This window comes from Strix aluco, chromosome 3, assembly GCF_031877795.1.
Source record: "Strix aluco isolate bStrAlu1 chromosome 3, bStrAlu1.hap1, whole genome shotgun sequence".
Lineage (NCBI taxonomy): Eukaryota > Metazoa > Chordata > Aves > Strigiformes > Strigidae > Strix > Strix aluco.
The window spans coordinates 86,155,944-86,177,219 of record NC_133933.1 but is presented as its reverse complement, the minus strand read 5'-3'; the positions used below and the strand labels follow the sequence as shown (position 1 = coordinate 86,177,219).

Below are 21,276 nucleotides of genomic sequence, written 5' to 3'. Positions count from 1 at the left end.
GCTTCCACTACTCTCTGACACAATCAGTCTCACATTTGTTCATCTGCAGGGAAGAGCCTCAGTGAGAATGACTGTGAGAATGGGGTTGCTGGCTCAGAAACTGGACTAGAAAGTGAGAGCTGTGACCCTGAACCCTTGAGCTCAGAAAGACTTAAAGCCCAGACCAGGTACTGGTTGCAGTGGCTCAGCTGCTGCACGATGGCTCGTGTTATTATGAGTCTATTGAACTGTACAAGCACACAAGCCCAAGTCATAGCAAGCTCCCAGGTCTGAATGCAGCTTAGCATCAGTTCTGTCCTATTCCTTTGTGATAACACTACTTTTGTACACTCTGAGTATATTATTTTAAGCACCTAAAGGGCATCATGCTCCAAGTCAGCAAGCTGATTTAGCTGAGGCACAGGGGTGGTGGATGGCTTCAAGAAACATGGCAGACTATTCACAAAGTAGACAATAAATCTTAATTAAACCCCTGTGAGTCAGCACTTTCTGACAGAATACTATTTGAGCAGATTCAAACATCTTTCTTAAATGGGGTAGCAGTACATTATCAGTGTCCCTTCATACTTTGATAAACTTCATTCAAGATTCAGAGAGCACTTAAGATTCACAGGAATCAAAATAAATTACTTTTACCATGTCCCCTCCCAATTCTGATAAATATTCTCATTAATTAAAATGACTCCCTGAAAATGTCTCCTATATAGGACAATCCTTAATTTAAAAATGTAGAAAAACAGACAAAAATTGCATATTGGTAGCTATATTTTAAACAAAAAAAATCTTCACATAATAAATACATCTTATGCACATTAACTTCAAATTTACTTCAGAAAGCTATTTACAATATAAATAATTATAAATGGGAACACTTTGCAAGATATTGTTGACATAGCTAAACTGTGTTTCCTACATTACATTCCAAAGGAAAACTTCAAATTACAGATGTTATGCTACAATGTCACTAGACCCTATACATTGCAAGGCATGGTATTTGAAACGCTGGCGATCTCTGTCTTTTTTTCCATAAATATAACCCATTAGTTTAAAACAAACATGAAATGCTTCATTATGACTCAAGTGCTTTTTTTGCTAGATTAGTGTATTTTATGCATTGAAATATTTACCTTGGGAAAAAGATGCAGTGCCTTAAAACTACTTTTCCTAATAGACTTTAATTCCTTAGAAATGTAAAGGTGCCAATGTTTTATAATGTGTGAGCAAGATTATTTCTTGCATTTCTAAACTTCCTGTTGTATTGGTAGCTGAAAAGAAAAAGATGCATGCAGTCCAAATTGCAATAAATAAAAATGTTTTTAAATTGTATTTTGAATCCTAGAACAATAGTAAATCTTGAGAACTCTGAGAGGACAGTTAAATAGTGAATACAACCAGATAAAAAGCTTTTTTTCTTCCTGTATTTGATCTTTCCTTTCAGATACAGCTTCATAGATGGAGTCATAAATTACGTCTTTTCAGAAAGAGATGTATTCCTAACAACTTAGAGCCAGATTTATCCACAGAACTCTTGCATACATAAACTAAATGCCACAGTGAAGGTCAACCTCACATCATTTTTTTTTTTTTATTAATAAATGCTCTAAGGAAGTGTGAAATGGAGTCACACTACTGCTGTCATCATACCAAAGAGAAGACTATTTAATTTTTTGGTCTTCAGGATAACAGCTAAACCCTCAGCTACACCTCTAGCAGGGTTTACTAACACAAACTGAAGGATTACAGAAAAAATGTGTAGGGTTTTCCTGTTTTGTTTTTTCTGGTGTTGGTTTTGGTGGGTTTTTTACTTCTCAGTGCATACAACTGAAATATTTATCTGTCAATACTAACTGCAAATAAAATAAAATAAAATAGGTTCTCCTACACACTGTGGAGGTGTCTGGAGTTAATCCAGTATACCTACCGGAAAGCATGTTCATCCACCATTTTTCCTAATAACAAAGCCTGTATTGCCTTTAACCCTTAGGTGTTTTAAGTAAACTTGCAATTCATAGAAAGTCCAGAGCCTGAATCCATTTGCTGCCAGACATTAACTATAGCCACCTTAAAATAGACATAGCTAGGTCTAATCCTGGGACTGTGTGCTATAATCCCCATTATATACAACTTTGTATGCAGAAGGTCTGAAACCAATGCATATGCCACAGCTTTGTTCCTTGGCTGAAAGGTTAACTGACATTTGGAACAGCCAGCCTGATCTTCTGGGGTGGCTGTGCCTTTTCCAGAAATACTATGCGACCTTTTATTTTTTTTCCAACTCACTCAGGATGTTCACATAAATGAACATATGGTGGTTAACATATTTAGGGACATTAATGAATAAATGCTGCATGTCGGGAGATAAAAACAAAATTTAGATAGGAGTGATTAAAAGAGTTTAAAAGAGCAGAATTTCACTGTGTAACCTGTGGCAGTATTGCAGACACATCAACAAAAGTCGTTTAAAGCTTAAGAAATACTTCTGGGGCCCTTCAGTACAGAGAGATGCACTCATTTTTTCAAAGCATGTGTAAATAGAAACACAGCCATTACAGCTATTACCCTCCATATTTTCCATACATCTTGAGATTAAAAAAAAAAATCACAAAAAAACCCCAAACTTATTGCCACTTCACAAGTCAGCTTTTTTGCCCTTATACATACTAAGTAGTACCTTACTCCACAAATATTCCCATTTGAGTCAATGGGACAAATTGCTGAGTAAGGTTCTTCTTCTAATTTAAGAATTGCTTTGTGAATTCGTCCAAAATTACAAACTCCATGCCCCTGGGGAGCAATTTTTTATAAAGAAGAGAGGAGGTCTTTGCTTCTTTAAACAAAAGAGATATATCAAAATCATAATGCACAAAAAATCATAATGCACCATCCACTGATATCAATAAGAAATTGTTTGAAAGAACTGTGGTCACTTTGTATTTGGAGTAGCTACAAAATATTAATTTGGTGTTAATAGCAAAACAGTATTATGTTAGAGAAATGATGCAACACAACAATTTATATTGTTCCTGTTCCAAAACACAACCTCTACACCTTATTTAAAGTGATAACCCCTAGCTAATGTGATACATTTGAAATGTATTTGGTACAAATGCCTTGCATTTTTCAATTTTGCAGAATACCTCATCTCATCTGATTTAAAAAAGGAAGCAACCAACAAAGAGAAGATGATATTCTTGAAGGACACTAAATAAAAATTTGAATTAAATAAATATGCAGTGGAAAAAATAAGCTTTATACCATATTGAAAAGTACCTGTAATATGAGCTGCAGTGATATTATATGCTATAATTAATATTGCAAACTTGCTTGTATGTAGCATGTAGCATGCGGAGTCTATGTTTACAACATTCAATGCTTTCTGTCAATTAAGAAGAAATTCCTGGCTATCTGAAGAAGCAGGGTGGCAAGTTAGCTGACAAAAGACATCTGTCTCCGGCTGACTGTACTGAAGTGCTAAGGAGTGCCAGTTGCTGGCATCCCATGAGGGGAGTGAGCATCAGCCTCTGCTTGCAGCACAACATGGCTGCACGTACAGACCTCTCTACTGATATATTCCGTTCATTACAGTGCATTTTGCTGCATTTGTCATTGAAGTGGACTGGAACTATTGAAAACAGGATAAATAACTACAGTTTGGGAAGTTTTATTCTGGGATCACAGTAAATAAGATTGGGGAATTTTTATTGCATATCACACTGGCTTTTTTCCTAGGTGAAATCATATAGAGTACAAGCATCTTATATTGTGCCTGTTTGTTTTATAAGACTTCTATTTTTCAAAAGTGCCTGTCAGAATGCAAATACAGCAGTGCCCAAACTGTGATTTCCTTACTACTTGTGGTCATTAGACCATGGACATTAGACCATAGCCAGGGAACTGCCACTGGTCTGCAGAACTCTATTGTCTTCTGATTAAAAGCTTGATATCAAGAGTGCTTGGTGATCTCAAGAAACTTGGGTGCTGACAAAATCCCATTCACCCAAACAGTTTAGGAAACTCTTCTGTAATATGAAATAATATTGATGCTTAGACTTATTTTTATATGTACTAGTAGGGATAATACGATACCAGGTACCTCTACTCTAATTCGCTTTGCAAATTGTATTTTAATACTGTACAATGAGACTCCAAATACAAGTTTATCCATATTATTCATAGGAATAAGTGAAATAAATATGTATCCAGAACTAGATTTATCAAAAATACTTTCTCATTCCTATGCTTTAGGAATATATACAATTATTGGGCTGAAAGAAGTCCATTTTGGTCCATTCCTTCCTCTGAGTTAACAGTTGTCAGTGTTTTTCTTCCCCTCAATTATTTGCCTTGTTTTTATCTTAAAACAAACAAACAAACAAACAAAAATCTCTAGCTGCTTCTCTTTATGACCTTTGTTATTCATTTGGCAGTTAGTCAAATAAACTTCTTGCCAAATCATTTTGTTCTCATTTTGCCTTGGCTAACATTCAATGCCCTGTCTCTCATTTCTGCCGCTAGTTCAAATAGTTTTAGACAATTATTTATCTCTCCTCTGTGCAGAGCTCAGTGCACACCAGTGACATTCCCCCTTATTCTTTTCTGTTACAAAGATGACAGACCCAGTTTATTTAAAGTTTTATTAGATCTTTCAGTCTCTTTATCTTTTGCTGAGCTCTGCTCCACCTTTTCTATTATGAGGTTCAGATAATAAAGACCAGACTGTGTTGCTCTTCCTTGTGTTCAATGTACTTTTCACCAGGAGTGATCACACTGCAGTCAACAAAGATTGCTTATGGAGTAAGGTACTGCTCAATTCAAGATTCACAATCTGCCTTGGAGTGATCAGGACTATACACAATATTCCAAGTTCAGAGAGGTAATTTCCTCTGCTTTCAAGTACATCTCTACTTACGTGGCTTATAATGTTATTATTTAGCTTTTGCTTCTGATTAGTTTTATTTGAAAATAGATATTTTTAACCCACCCATAGCATGCTGGTTTATATTTAGTCCCATTGATGACTCAGTCCCATATGTCAAGCTTCTTAATGTTACAAATAAAGGTAGACTTAGTGCTAATCTCATTTTAGTAATCACCTAAAGTCACCTTACCTTCATATTGGTATGATAGGGAGCAGTCAACTTTGAGACTTCATATAAATGCCATACAAAGAAGGACAGGTCTAGAAATTGTGCCTACAAATGCCCTATTTTACTTTTTTTAGCATATGTTTTTGATTTACTCTTTTCCAATCAATTAGTATCTCTTTGTTCATGAGATTATTAAAAATTGCAGAAAGTTTCTCTGCTTCTTTTGATGTCTTCTATAACTCTAGGACAGGCCCTGATAATATCAGCATTCTTAATACAATTTAATTTCTTGGAACCCTGATTTCCCACAGTATTTTTTAATGTACATATGACTGATTTTGATATTCTTAATATTTTCTGATATCATTAGATTTTCTGCTGCAAGCAAGAAAAGAATGTATATATCTTTTTCAAAGTCATACCTATTACTTTACTGTATGTCAGACAGAGTAGTTACAATTTTCTATACTTTCTTAATTTACTCCAAAACTTTATCAGAAGTAGGTCCATACAGTTTTTGCCTATTCTCGCCTCTCATATTTTTACACTTATGCAATTGATTTTGTATTTTACAGCAAAATTTCTGTGATTCTACTGAGTTTCTTCTGTGTTTCAAATTAATTATTAATTATTCAGCAACTTAGAACCACTTTTCCTTATTTCAAAATTATTACTAAATGGCATACATAGCCATAGAGTTAAATGTGTTTATCTTGGACCACTCCTAATTCCAGCCTATTCTCCCTGTTTCTCCTGACATTTTTCTTCCATTTCACTCCACTACTCACCTTGTGCAACCTTTCAAAAATATGAGGACAATCTCCCATCTCTACATGAAGACAACCAAGCCCTATGTATTTCTCAAAACTACACTGAGAAAGGCCTCTTTCTTTTAAATACAGTAGAAGTAAATATTTGATCTTACTAATCATAAGGATACTGCTCATTTGACTCCTTTCAAATCAAGCGTATGTAAATAGCTATGCATATGAGTACACAAGGAAATAATAATTCGAGTTCTCTCTTCTTTCTCCCCTTTTTGATTTTGTATTGGTTAGCCATGGATGCTTTATACCATGGAGCAGCATAACACATCTGGCCATTAGGGAATAAACAGATCACCAGAGGTACCCATTTTGATGTGTATTTCAGAGGAACACATTCCAACTCTCTGCATAAAGAGCGCATAGCAGTTTTGCTGGCTGGGAACTGTGGGGCACATGCAATTCAGAAGGTCTGCCCTTGGCTGTATTTCCGAACAACCACCTCTTAACACAATGTGTGTAAATTGCTCTACTAGCCTGCCCCAAGCACTCCCTGCCTAGACCTCTTCCATCCTTCTTCACCTTGCATGGCACCAGCATTGAGTTTAGCCCCATTCACTCTAACCCTGCATGCCAGTGCATTTTTATTTTTTAAAAGTAATATGTTTTAACTAACTTATCCCCCCAAACCTTAGGTTATTCTTTCTAGTGCACTGTGGTATATCAAATGCTGGTAACGACAAGGGCATGAAAACATATAATATCTTCCAATTAGATCTCAAAGGTTATTTTTTAAAGCACAAAATTTTTTAGAAAAAAAGTGTCAGCTTCCATTGGTTATTATAACAGATGTTCCCTTGTGTCCTTGTGCTGGATCTTGCTGCATCCTTAAGTGAGAAGTCACATCAAAGTGTGATCCATTACAGCCTAGTGAATAGTTTCTAATGTTTTCAGTGTCATATAGATGCTCCAGGGCATATCCAGTTAATGTGTAAGCATGCTTATCAAAGTACTGCCTGTGGGAGCTGTAATAATTTGGAGAGGCTGCTGGGTGGTCCCCTGGGGTTTGATGTGGGGACATGTCTGAATGCAGGTAGTCTTTAGCTAGTACTAAACTAGATTTTGATATTCGGTCAGAATTGGGGCTGCTTATCCTAGACAGTGTTGTGGGGCTGTTGTCATAGTCATTTTCATGTGGGCTCATAATCTTTCCATCTCGTTGCTGGATGTGTTCACATGGAGGAGTGCTGGCAACTGTTGGGACACGGCAGACATCCCCTGCCAACTGCTGCTGTGGGTAGTTTGAAAAACAGAGAGCATGCTTCTTCCCTGTGCCATTAATGGAGACCAGCGGATCAGGGGTTGTTTTCCTCAGCTGTAGTCTGTTTTCTTCCTCTTTAATCATTTGCTGGGTGGCTCTTATTAGAGTTTCAATTTTGCTGGGCTCATGTGGACTGCTCTGATATTGCTCAGTACGGTATCGGTCGCCTGATTCACTGGCAGAGCCAGGATCAGGTGAACTAACGACACTGTCCTCATCCCAGTGTCCTCTCCCTAGGAAAGAGAGAAAGAGGACAAGCATTGAGGATGAAAGAGGCAAGCCATCTTGAAGAACAAGTACTCTGAACCTTATTTTACAGACAGAAAACCAAGACAGAGGCAAGTGACACAACAAAGTCACCAAAAATTACCATGGTAGACCCCTTGCTTTTCAGTGAGAGCCTCTGGTTTCCAGTGTCTGTGCACAGAACAAGTAACGCAACTGAAAATATAAAAAGAAGAGATCTAAGCACCTCAACACAGACATCCAGTGCCACCTGAGATGCTCTAGGGTAACCAAGAATCTGCATAGGCCCAGCAGATATGGTACCAACTCTACAGGAACAATGTGTCATCTCAAGCAGCTAGAGGCCAGGCAAGGTACCCTAGGGCATGTCAAAGTGCCCTCAATGCTGATGTTCAGGCCCCTGACCCCTCACTACCTATTTGCATCAATGAGTGACTTGGGACTCTGGTGAAAAAACTCAAGGAACTACAAATGTACATCATTCCAGCATGTCTTCTTAGACCTTTGCAGGAGCTAAAACATAGAGACAGCATTGTGGAATAGTTTGTGGCCCTGTAGTGACTCTACACAGGTTACACAACAATAAACACAAGTAATGAAGCCCTTCTTCTTTAGAAGCATAAGAATCCTTAGCTGTTAGACAGGGTTACTGTAAAAATGTGTCATATCCCAACGCATAAATATTTGCTGTATAAAACTTTTAGAATGGGAAAATACAACTATATTCTTACCTCTCTTTAAAAAATAAGGCCCATAGACATATCAGAGAAGGTGTTCAGCTTGCATGTAGCTGAAAGGACAGAATCAGACCTGTCAATCCTCACTAGGAAGAAAGTGAGCGACCCCCAAACCTGAACAGCCAACTAAGGTCACACTATAATAAAGGGCTTGATAAAGGATTCGCTGAGACACATGCTTGCAGGAGGGCACACGCTGGACTTGCACAAATTACTTAAAAATACCTTTGCCTCAGCACATACAAAGTCCTCTTGGGGATGAGGCCTGTTGGTTGGTTGACAGGAGTCCACAAAGGAAACCCATTTTCAGACTAGCACAAGTAGTTCCTTCTGCTCCGTGTTGGGTCAAGGTATACAGATCTGTTTGGGTGGCAGACCACTACCGCTGTGTGGCAGAGTTCATGACAAAAATCAGTGATGGGCTTTTATAATAAACATATCCTGCTATTCATTGGTGAAAATACTGCACTGTGGAGTACCTCATAGGCATAAATTTATCCTTCACATCCTCTTAAGATCTGGACCCAAAATGCCAGGACCTGGAGTTGGAAGGGAGCTCCAGCCACCAGAGCACACGGTATGTCCTGCACACCACAACACACTGGGGAGATGGTTGGCTGCAGCTCTAAACCACGTGCTCAGTTTGTCTCACTGCACAGACCATATCTGCAGTGTCATCAGAAATGCATGGGCTCACATGCAATATCCAGGGCCTGCCATACTGATCAGATAATTGTCATTATTGTAAGGTGACTCCAAGCCAGAACTACCAGAAGATACATTAAAACAACCAAAAAGGAAGAAAATATTTTCTGCCCAAAGAGACTTCTGACAGTAATGTTCACGTAGTATTGTCAAAAAGAGTTTCTTTTGTGAAAGGCCAAAGTTTGAAACTGCCTGAATCTAAATGAAAATGGCATATTTGCAAGGGAAGCTGAGATGTTTCTCTCCTCAGCTAAGACCAACATGTCAGGTTTTACCTCCAAAGCTACATACAGACTGAAGGCCTACTGAAACATGTAAGACTTGATACAATAAACAGAATAGCTGCAGCACCTGGAACTACATCAAGAGCAAGGAACAAACTAAAATCAAATTATATTCTCCATTTGCATTGATTATCCTTGATAAAGGTATGGAATAATATTTAACACTTTTGTATTTGTACTTCTGTATGATATTTCTACATTACTATCTTTTTATTCTCAGCAAGAATTATGCATAAAATTTGCCAGAAAAATTATCATACTTTGTTCAATTCTCTTTTCTGGAGAAGAAAAAGCTAGAGAAACACAAGTATGACAGAAGTACAAAACACACACAAGGAAGGAATTCTATACTTACAGGAAAAGTAGAGAACAGTCCTCATTAGCAAAATTTAGGGCTCCTTTTCTTTCCTCATTTTTCCTCTGACTGTATTTCCTAGAACTTGTTATTTAATCATCTTTCTAATCTCAACATAATTTCCCTCAGATTGGAGTAAAATAGTACAGTTTTTTATTTCCAAAGCCTCATTCTGCAAGAATGGTACTAATGTAATTAGCTTTTATGAGTTCTTTAGATACAACCTATGTTTTGACAGATTATTTTAGTAGAAAAGCATTGTCTTTTATGCTGTATCTATCCTTACAACCTTGAACTCTGACTTTTGGGTCAGTTGCAGTCTTTCAACTCTCAGCCTGCCCTTTTAAACCCAAGGACCTTCGGATTTTTCCAAACCCAAGATCAGCCTTTCACCGTGATTTTTTTATTAGCTTCAGCCTCTGAAGATGTGCTAATGCACTGAGTTTGCAACCTGCCACACACCAAGCAACACTTCAGGCTTGATGCTGAAAGGGTGGAGAGACTCAGACTGGCTAAAAATTATAGCTGGGGATAAATGTCTGGAACCAAAAGCAAATGTTAATTTGACTTGCCAATTTTAAATAAAAATAAACAGCAAATCTTACAGAATCTAGTAATAACCAGTGCAGAGAAAAAAGTCATTTGGAGAACAATCTTGGATTTAGCTCTAATTTTTTGCTAAATATATTCCATCAAAGTAGTTTGATCTTAAGTCAAATAAAGAATTCATTTCTATCAAGTGTATAATTTTGTTTTGATCATCCTTAAAATCTCACCAGTCAGATATTTTCACCTTAATTTCACAGATTAAAAAATATACAATAAAATTACATTTTGCCGCATATAAGCCAGACTGTCAAATTTAGCTTGAATTTTAAGCATTCCTCATCTCCATAGATGCAAGCTCTGAGACAAGGACATACATCAAGAGCCTCTCTCATTTTCTGTCTCTCACATAAACAGCTGCATGTTTATGTCGTGTTGCTTTATCTGAGATGGTGCCACTTCTGCAAACCCTGTTATCTCTTACCATGAATCCTGTGCACTGACGTTATGTGGGGCATACTGTTTTCATATGCTTCTCTGCTCTCGGGGGATGACTTGGTCAGAGGCAATGCTGGACGAGAACCCCACCAGCTCTCCCTTCCCGGCTGCGGTGTGCCAAGGAAATAACGGCCAGCTTCACATCTGCCTCCTTCACAGGCCTGAGTATGGAAGTGTCTGTCATCAGTCAGCCTGGAGTGGTCGAGTGCAAAACCATAGCAGAGAGCACTGCGGTCTGAGTACTGTCTGTAGGCACAGGAGACATCGTGGTGCTGGGAGCTCGGTCTGTCCGCGGGCTCCAGTAGCTGGGGAGAAGCTGTATCAGTCAGGGGACTCCCGCCCCACTGGCTTTCGTGGTCAGACTCGGATCTCTCAGTGTGAAATCCAGAATACTGCAAAACAGGAGAAGCAGTGGGGAAATTACTATGCCTAGGTGAAATCTGTAAGTAACTGAAAAAGACAGAGTATGTATATGATAGAGTGGTTTTTGTGAGCGTGCCCACATGTCTGCACCTTCTGATTGGACTCCTACTCCTTTCCTGTACAACACTCTGTAATGAGCTCACAGATGACAGAACAGACCTCATGAAAGTCTAAAACATCCCATGTCGACCTTTAATAGCCATCTCCTTTATGATGTGTAATATTAGGCTCAGCAACATCAATGTTGCAATTCAATATTTTTTTAATATGTCCAGGTTTTTCTTATTGCTTTGAAAGCTAGTGCTTATGCTCAGCAATGGTGCTCCAACGCTCCTCAGCAAAGTGCTTTCTAAAGGGACCGAAATAACACTGCTTCTGGAGCGTTCTCACATGTCAAATTGAAACTGAATGTATTTCAAGTTCTTTTTCTAAGGGTTTCCTCACTTTTCCTCAGATTTTGCTTGTTGGATTTTTTTTCTTACCTGGAGTGGTATCTTTGAACTTCTTTCCTCTTATTAATAGGGAAAAGAAAGCCTCCTGCAGATCCTGGAACCACCAACACTACTACAGAGTAAAGCTCTGAAGTCATGGCAGTTCGGTTTGAAGCTAAAAATCACAGGTCTGTTGCAATGTGGGAACAAGGAAAATACAGAAACTGTTTGCCAGAAAAGGTGATTGCTAGACAAAGCAGGCAGAGTGGGCATTTGACACCCTTGCTTAAGCAGGGCCCTCTCAACACAGAAACAGCAATTAGCAGGCAGTTGGAAAAGCAGACAAAAATAGGACTATGGGCATTTGTTTAGAGAGAAGTAAGGGTTAAGTTAAATGTCACAGATTTCTGGATATTCATAATGAATGTTTCAAACTTTTAGATACTTTTGGGGAAATAAAGGGAAAAAAAAAAAGAATCCTTATTAAACCTCCCAGGATTTAGTTATCTCATTTTAAAATCTTTTTATTTATTGGAACTGTCGAACTCCATGGAATATCTTTAAATCAATTCCACCCATGATTATGGATTGGGATGAGACTAAAGCTGTACATGCTCACCTCCTCAGTACTGCACACTCATGTCACAAATCAATGTATTACAACATGAAGCCTTGGAATTCTCCCATTCCATCACTCACCTTCCAGATGCCCACTCTGCCTTTTTTTTTTTAATAGGTATTAGGCCTCTCTCCTGAAAACATAAGCTTACTTTCCTTTTCATTAGATTGAGTTGCTATGAAACTCCTCATTATCAGCCAGGATCAAGGTTTTATGCACTTACCAATCGAAAGTACTGACCAGATGTTTGACTTACAGAAACTTAAACCATCTGTGCAACATCAGTAGTGCTTTTGGCATTTAATCGGGTATTTCTTCAGTATTCCAGTTTATATTTGTGAATACTGTTTGTTAACAGAATAGGTTATTTAAAGGAAAGAAAGAAAGGGTTGTGGCTTTGAGGAGCTCAATTATATTTTATTATTAGTTGTCAAAAGAATACCCGTAGGCAAAAAGCCTACCAGTAGATATGGAGGAGGTCAGCAGGTCAATACCACCATATTCATCGCAAGGTTTAGAGATGAAGGGATAAATTTGATTTTGCACAGAGGTAAGATAGTTACAGAGCCACAAAAGAATTCTTTTAAATGCCAGTAACTTGGCATACATTAACTAGGAACATTTTTCAGCCATCACAGTGTTACGTGGCCAGCTGGAATGTCTAATTCCTCTATTATCCTTTCAGATCTAATGTCTTCAAACTGCATTGTCACAAAGACATCTTCATAAATACTGACTAAATTATTGTAAACTTTTTGACAAAAATACATAGATAAACATAAGTTTCCAGTGAAAAAATTAGACATTATTAACAAGATTTTGACTATTAAATTTTAGTTAAAATGGAAATTCACAAAAGGAAAACTACTTTTGTACTTGTTCTTAATTTTAGAATTAATCTTAGGGCTCTTTTTGGATTTGACTTTTATAAACTAGTTTTTTTTAATTTAAAAAGTTAAGCTGAAATATAAGATAATGTAAGCATAAATCTAAGCATAAAAAAGTTTAAAATTCATTTATTTTTTTATTAAAACAAACCTCATAGTAGGTATTTCTTTCATGAAGAGGACAAGGAAAATTAATTTCTAATAATATTATAATGGACTATTTATGATGATAATAAATGCCAGACATTCTTTCAGACTGAACGTTCTTAATTTCATTTAGCCCTAATAGATATGCTTCTATTAGTTCTCTGTTTCTACGGACACCTCAGGGTCCAGCATAGCTTCTCTTCAAAGGAGTTTCTCCATTTAACTGAAAACTTGCTTTTTTTTTTAATCTTGAACCTAACCACAAAGGATTCAATTGCACAGCCCTTCGCGCACTTTTCTTAAAAGAAAGGGAAACCATTTCAAAGGGTACGTGTTCAGTATATCAGAAATGTACCATGTAATGTCATATAACCATGTAGTCAAGACCAACAATACTTCATGCATATTCTTTGTACTTGATGTAAATGATGATTATTTGAGATCTGACCCATAGCAGCTGCTAGGCCACAGACAGAATTAAATTAACACAGTGAATTGCTTGTGGCCCACATTGTCTACCAAGGTTTGATATGACTGCTTACTCTTAAGGTACAACGTAAGCCGACATAGGCCAAAAATATGTCTCATTCCTTTTAAAGCTAATCACATCTCTATTTGGCATCTACCGCTGCAGTCCTACCACTGTCTCTTCTGGGAATCTGATGTTGACAGGTGGAGACTCCAAATACAGGCATGTGTGACATGTTGACGGGGGCAGAAATGACAGGATGATCAAAGATACTGCTTTACTGAAATGGGAGTGGAAACACTATCTCTCAAGTCAGAATTAGGCTCCCATATGTCAAGTGATGAAAGACCATAAAAAATGGAATCAGATTTAATGAATATTATGGCCAATTAAAATCAGTGATTTTTTTTTTTCAGTCCCAGTCCTGCCTCACCAGAAATGTTTTCCTTTCTGCTAATTTTTGCCTTCTGACTCCTATCAGGCAGATTTTTTTTTTTATTATTTTTTGACAGAAGTTAACCAGCAGACAGAAGTTACACATGATAAAGAACTTCAGACAGGCAACAGGTGAAATCCCTTCAGGTGATTTCTGAATTGCCTTCTGGCATAAACAACAACAATAAATAAACCAAATGGTCCTCCAGCTGGTTCTTAGAAACTGAATTGCCACCTCTGGGTACTAGAAATGTCTTCCAGAGTGCTAATCCAGTGTACCATTTCAGTGAGAGCACACCAGAGGGATTAGCACTGACATAGAAAGGGGCTATAGGCCATCACTGATGCTATTTTCACTCCAAGAAAAACTTCAGGAGGGCTGAAGAGGGAAGGAAATAAAAAAATATAAATTCCATGTCTAAGAAAAGCTTACTTTATGAGAGCCCATGGAAGTGTATTAGGCCATTAGACGATATGTCTCGGGTGATTTTCTTTTGCCTGACCTTCCACTCCTACAGGTGTCTCATTGGACTGAGCACTCATCCTGTCATACGCAACAACATCGGCCTGCTCCACACACCGAGTCAGATGTTCAAACAATAGATGTTATAGATATCTAATTTTCTGGCAGCCTACTCAGGTTTTCATCATTATAAACATTAAATATATAGTGAAACCCTCTCAGAGTCCTCTTTTCCATGAAAAACTTTCACTACAACATTAGCAGCTTTCCTCTTGATTTGTGTCTTAACCATGAGAAAAAAACATCACAGATGCAGGCTGCATTGTACTAAGAACATATGCATGCTTTTAAATCACTTTTATCTTGCTTTTTACTAATGTAATCCTGAAATGTAAAATATGTTCTTTTTGCATTCACTATTATAGGCAGAACAGATGGTGAAAGGCTTAGATTAAAGTAATACAGCATGTCCATTAAAATAACCCCCACTGCTGGTGACTCTTCACCAGATCAGGAGTTATGTTTACTATAAAAAGAGGGTTTTGCTTTGCTTTTGAATACACTGGAAGTTGCCAAAGCTTTAGGCTACAGGAAGAAATGAATAAAACAACAACAAAAAAAGGCTGACTAGAATTCAGCCTGATTCTGTTATCTTTACCCATGGGGCAATATGCCCAAATAGAGGTGGATTGCAAAATTAATCCAGATTATCTGTTTAAAGAGCTATAAAATCAATTTACCTCCAAAATCAGGTGTATTAACATACACCTACTAGAGAAGACTTCTACTTCCAAAAATTCGTGCGTGCTGTAACACACACCAAAGCCTCCATCCAACAGCTCTTGGGTACATCCTTACATATATGCTTGTGTTCGTTCTACATATATGTATATAAAAAAAAAATCTTTATCCAAGAACTAACATGAGACATGAAGGAATAAACATTTATCCAGATCTGACCATAAAACATTTCCATTAGAGGCAGTCAACAGACAATTTAAAATATTTTCTTTAAACAATCATCATTAATGGGAGATTAAACTCCAGAGCAGTTGTTCAGATGATCATAATTAAAATGTTTTTCCAGTATCCTTGCTATTTCCTGTGTACAGAATAAATGAGGTCCAGGGCTAGATTTTGGGAACCACTCACAACGATTATTATTATGGGGGAAGACTACAGACATCTTTTAACCAACTCATGATTTCCTTTTCCTGCAAATCTCTATCAAGTCTTCATCTCTCCTGTTCTTTTCACCTCTTCGTTCAGCTCTCCAGCTCTCTGTTAGGACAGGACTAGAAGAGCACTGTTCAAAGTGTCTGGGAAAATCCTACAGCTGTGTTGAATTTTGGGTTACTCTCCTCTCTACTTGCCTTTCACCTGCCTGGGACTGGTTTCACAGAACCCACTAGCCCATGCTGCTAAAGTCAGTCAGTGTTAATCAGATTCTGACCAATGCTTCTAATTTGATGAACTCACTTTTTGCTTAAAGACTCTACCACCATCATATTACACTATGCCTGCTTTTGCATAAGATTTGAGGAAAAAAACATTAACACTGCCTTAGGTGACCACAACATCCACCTTTTGCCCTAGTAGTAAATATTCAGCTGAAATTTATTAACATAGTTTTCATACAGTTTACATCTCATGTAGCTATCCTAGGGACACACAGCTGGCAAGGGAGAGGATTCTCAGTTGTCACCCAGTAAAGCATATGATTCCCTTTTCCCTTCAAGAGTGAAACAAAGTAAGTGGTAAGAGGAAAAAAAAAAAAAAAAGAAAAGAAAAGGAAAGAAAGTATGTACATTTAAAATCTCCTAGGTGCCCTTAACTTTAAGAAATATTTTGCTCACTGACATTATTTTACTAATAAACTTCCTTCTTCCTTCCTCCACCAAAACCCAGGCTCCTGTGTAAGCCAAACCATGACCTCACTTTTCAGCCGTGGCTTTTGAGTTGCACTCTAATTCTTCACAACTGACTGGCAAATTACGTGGGCTGGAGACTGAGGGACACAGGCCATACCACCTGCTGCATGTTCTTCACAACAGCTTTTCTTAGTCTTTCAACAGTTTATTCAGTGATGGAGAAGGATGAGAGGGATACAAAGCCAAGCTGCCAGCATTGCTTGTGGTGATGTGCTACAATGAATGGTATGACCATTTTTCAAGATATTGGCAACTAGCACGGCTGCTTCTTTTTGAATTATGAAATCTGTGACTTTACTACCAGGCAACTAGTAATGAGGATGCAAAACAAAACTGCAGACTAAATATCCTGAGCTTTCAGACAACAATCCCCGATAAACCAACAGTCTCAATGCTGCACTGCTAGTTCAGGATTTTTTCTGGTGGCAGAGAGAGTAAGGAGGTGCTCATGAAAGTCACACTTTCAGAAAGTGAATTGATGTGGGAGGATAACACGTCTTCAGTTGGGATTGTCCTGCTAGCAGATGAGGACTTCTGAAAGGACTGTGTAAGGGAAGATGAAGAGCAATTTCAGTAAATCAAAGATGGTCAACTTAAAAATCTAATTTAGAACTAATTGTAGGTCTTTCCTGATTCTTTAAAACAGTTTTATTACAATTGTTTGGTGTAGCGCATTCAAGAGAAAGACTCTTCTTTAACAACCCACAGAAATGCACATGAACAAATGATTAAATGGCAAGAGCCATAACAACCTCTGGCATATTCTTAAAATGAAGAATCTGAGTTCATATCTAAGTGCTTGGTTAAACATTCCCTGTGTCAAAAGAAGATTTCATTTAACTGAAATTCTCACCCTTGGTACTTTTGAAGGGAAAAAGAAAGAAAACAACTGATGTAGACACTTGGGCTCACATTCTACACTCTTAGAGGTCAGTTTAGAAACCATTGTGCCTGCAGAGAAACTGTAGTTATCAAGGTCATTATCAGTTAAATATTGAGCTGGACTCTTTAAAAATATATAGCTCTTCAAAGTTACATCATAAATACATACATTTATACCCACTGTGTGGTGGCATAAGGGTAGTAAGATTTACAACACTATTTAGTAAACATAATGGTTATTTTGACAAACTATTTATTTGATCTAAATGGTTGACAATATGCAAGTGCTGTGGCGTTGTCTGCAGAAATCGGTTGCATAAATGTATTAGATAAACTCCAGTTCAGAGACCAAATCAAGTCTGGTCCATTCTCCAAGCAGGGCTATGTTCCTCACACATTAGGCCTGAAAATAAAAGCTGGGAAATTAAAGACTATCGACGTCAATGGCCACTTTCTAGTGCTTTGTCCCTTTCAAAGCTTTGTATATAGAAAAGCTTTCTTCTTCCAGTTCAGCAAGTTAGCTTGTTGCTTTCCCTCACCAAAACTCACTCCTTCTGACTAAAATAATTGCCGTCAAACATCTGGCAGCTTTCTAGATATGTTGGCATTATTAAAGAGTAAGTAAGAAAAAGCAAGCTTTCTCAAATGGCAAAACTCACAATCCTCTCAAACCAAGTATTTCAAAACCAACGTTTTCACTTGTCCTTCTGTCCGCTCCTCATTAACTCTGAGCCCTGCGCTGTTATTGTTGTTGATGATGATTTATTATGCATGCTGAGACATAAATGTTTCCAGCTTTTTAGAAACAGTTTAAAGAAACATATTCCTTTCTCAAGATCTTATAACCTGTTGTCCTTTATTCCCTTTGAGCTCTTTGACCCCTTCTAATTACTTTGGTAAAATAGCAGTCGAAATCAAGATATTAAAAAAGATTTAATTTTGTTTTTCAAAGACAGCTACCTGTGGGTATGGTGATGTCCTTGATTTTGACTTTGTGCTTGAGAGGCGAGATTTGCTTCCCTTTCTATTATCCGTTATGGTCGGAGTTGAATTTGCATATGAGAATGCCGGCTTGGTAGCAGTGACCTGATCCAGGGAGAGCTGTAGTCCTTTATATTCAGTGTCCCTATATAAAAGAAAAAAGTGGAAAACAAACTCCCTTCATATCTTAATAAGAAACATTCCTTTCTTCTTAGTGGGGGGTGGAAACAAAAGATATTTTTAAGGAAAAAGAATAAAACCATCCGGGGCAAGTCAGTACATCCCCCTAATATGTTTATGTAGCATAGCTTACTAAACAATGACACTATTTTTATACTGAAAATATGATTGCTTTTTGCATCCAACTGTTATCATCCTGATCTACTTTCTTCCGTAATAAAAAACAATGGGATGGAAATTTCTGAGATTAATATTAAAGTCCTGCATTGGTCACATAGCTAAGCAGTAAATAGAATACATTTACCTCAAAATTCTTTTAACTGTACTACAAACTTACCACTCATGTATGTGTGTGTGTTCATGCATGTGTAGGGTTGCACATAACAGCCTACATAGATGACTAAATAAATTGAACAAATTTTTTTTTTTCATGGAAAACACTTCATCTTTAAAGTTACATTTTTCATTGTTTACAAGGTTTCAGGCAAGTGATGCAAATTTTTGAATTTTTCTTCTTCTATGAGTCTTGTGAGTGTTTATTCCTTTGTTTGAAGTTTCTTATACTGAAAGAGTTTACCTGTCATAGAAAACAGCTAAATAAATACAAATCTTGTGATTTAAATGGTCTGTCCCCCACTCACAAAATACTAGAGGTTTTCTATGGAGAGCTAGATGTAATGGCAGTTTGTGAAGTTCAGTATTAGTTTCTTCAAACTTTCTAATGAATACATAAAAGTAAGGAAAACTGGCATTATTCACAATGTCTCACTAAGCATAACGAGGGCATATGCATTGGACTGCACCCCTCTGCACACATCTGCACGTCTGCTGATACCCGGGGGAGTAAGAAATGAGCTCTCCAGCTTTCATGTAGTCATACGGAACCTATTCTGACAATGATTTATTAAAAGAGAGCAAAGCAAGAGTTTCTTCCTGTCCTACCTACCTGGAGGAAAAGAGGGAGGATTCATGGCTTTTCTCTTCCTTTGTGTTAATCAGCAGAGAAGTGGGAGAACAAGGGAAGAATAATGCTTCTCTTATGCAGTCAAGGAGGCAACATACTCATTCACACATTACCCCATACTCCATCTAAACCTAAAGACTCATCCTTAATGAATTATATTAATAATAAATTGTTCACCCAGCTTTAGCAACAATATCTTGCTCTATAATCACACATATATCAATGTAAGCTGTGACAGTCTAACATCTTTTTAGAAAGGAACTGCACCACCTGAGCATATCACAGCTTAGTACACTGAGATGCTTTCAGATAAAAGTCAGGAGCAGAAGGATAAATGATAAATCACAAATATAAGTGAAATAATAGGATAAATCTTTGAACAGCCGCAGGTAAACCTGCAAAACAGACAAATTAATTCATGCCAGTTCTACACTAAACTTTTTTGGTACCTGATAACAAACTTGTTGGTTGAAAAGGCTTAGTTTTTTTGGCAATGCAGAGCATGTGTATGTATCCATGTATATATAACACACGAGAATGAATCATTGACATTAGAACTGTGCTGACTACACTCTCCAGTCCATAGCAGACAGAGAGTGGCCAAGTTTAATTAATGTTTTCTAACGCAAAATTACTTCTTAATGAGGTAATTTCTTCAAATTTTGGCTTTAATAAACATAGGCCTCTGCTATAATATTTGCATTTCAAATATCCTGCCTGCAGTGAAAGCATCTGAGTATAAGGATTTGCTTTGGCCTATTTGACAGGTAAGGCTCATCCACATATTTTGAAACCATTAATCTTACCCATGGTTACCCTCAGAATTTCCATCCAGACACCTTGTCTTGACATGCAAAACATCTGCCTCCATAATTAAGCCCTAACAAATTATCTTTATGTTATGTAAAACATTAGAAACAAAGGATGTCAATTAATCTTCATATTTAACTACTACAGTAGCATGAGATATTATCAATAGTACTGAAAAAACTATCAGTCTCACCCTGATATACACAGTCCCCCTGACTATTTGATTATAAGAAAAGGAAGGGTCCTGTGCTCTCAGTGTCAAATGCAGAAAGATTTGCCTCCAGAAATTAAAATTAATCAAAACTAAGTAGGTAAGTTGTTCACAGCCTCAGGAACATGAGGAGGTTCTGTTTCCTTTTTGAACCTACCAACCCTTTAGCCTCCCTTTTTGCTGGAGAACCCATAGCTCTGCACTCCTGCCATTACCTCCCCATCTCTGGTGTATGCCACCCTGTAACAGTCAACTGTTTTCTTATGTCAGTGGAAGATTTTTTTAAAAATTGGACAAAACACCACCCCAGTATTCAGACCACAGACTGTCACTCCAACACTACTTGCCTGCTGTTATGATCTCTATAAGGGCCAAGCATTCAAATCATAGAGACTACACTGTACAATGCTTCTAGGTCATGGGAACCTAAAAAAACCCAGGCAAACCAGGCTGCCCAAATCATGCATGTGTTACTTTTCTAAGTCCTTGGAATCGTTATGGTGAGGATTCATCTTCCCAGAATACCACACATTAGAATAAACACCACAAGCTGGTATTTGCAGCCAATTGTTTAGACAGTAACATCATTAAACAAATGATAAGAAGAAAACTATCTGAAGTTCTTGCTGCCAAAGTTTCCCCTTAGAAAAAGAACATATCTGCGCTGTCCTTCCAGATGAAACACCTGGACGTTTTTGCATCGCTGAGGTATGATTCAATATCATCTCAACCCTATCCTAGCACAACTACCCTTCAGAAGATCCAAGATAGGCACCACAACACCAATAGTAACAGGCCAAAACAAATACCAGAAGTTAAAAAAAAAAAAAAAAAAGGCAAAGAAAATATGGAGAAAGGGTCCTGTGGTCTCAATGTCAGATGCAGAAGATGTTCCACCAA

At 37.5% G+C, this 21,276-nt stretch overlaps 1 protein-coding gene across 3 annotated transcripts in view; it reads right to left on the bottom strand.

The window, feature by feature from the left end:
- Positions 1 to 747: 747 nt before the first annotated feature.
- SIM1 (SIM bHLH transcription factor 1) overlaps positions 748 to 21,276 on the bottom strand; it is a 54,338-nt gene continuing 33,809 nt past the window's right edge. For all 3 annotated transcript variants that reach the window (XM_074819471.1, XM_074819470.1, XM_074819472.1), the window contains 3 exons: positions 18,191 to 18,356; positions 10,530 to 10,935; positions 748 to 7,405 (listed from right to left, as the gene is read on the bottom strand). In XM_074819471.1, coding sequence (XP_074675572.1) covers positions 6,675 to 7,405; positions 10,530 to 10,935; positions 18,191 to 18,356 — 1,303 coding nt within the window. In that variant the 3' untranslated portion in view covers positions 748 to 6,674. The remainder of the gene's footprint in view (positions 7,406 to 10,529; positions 10,936 to 18,190; positions 18,357 to 21,276) is intronic.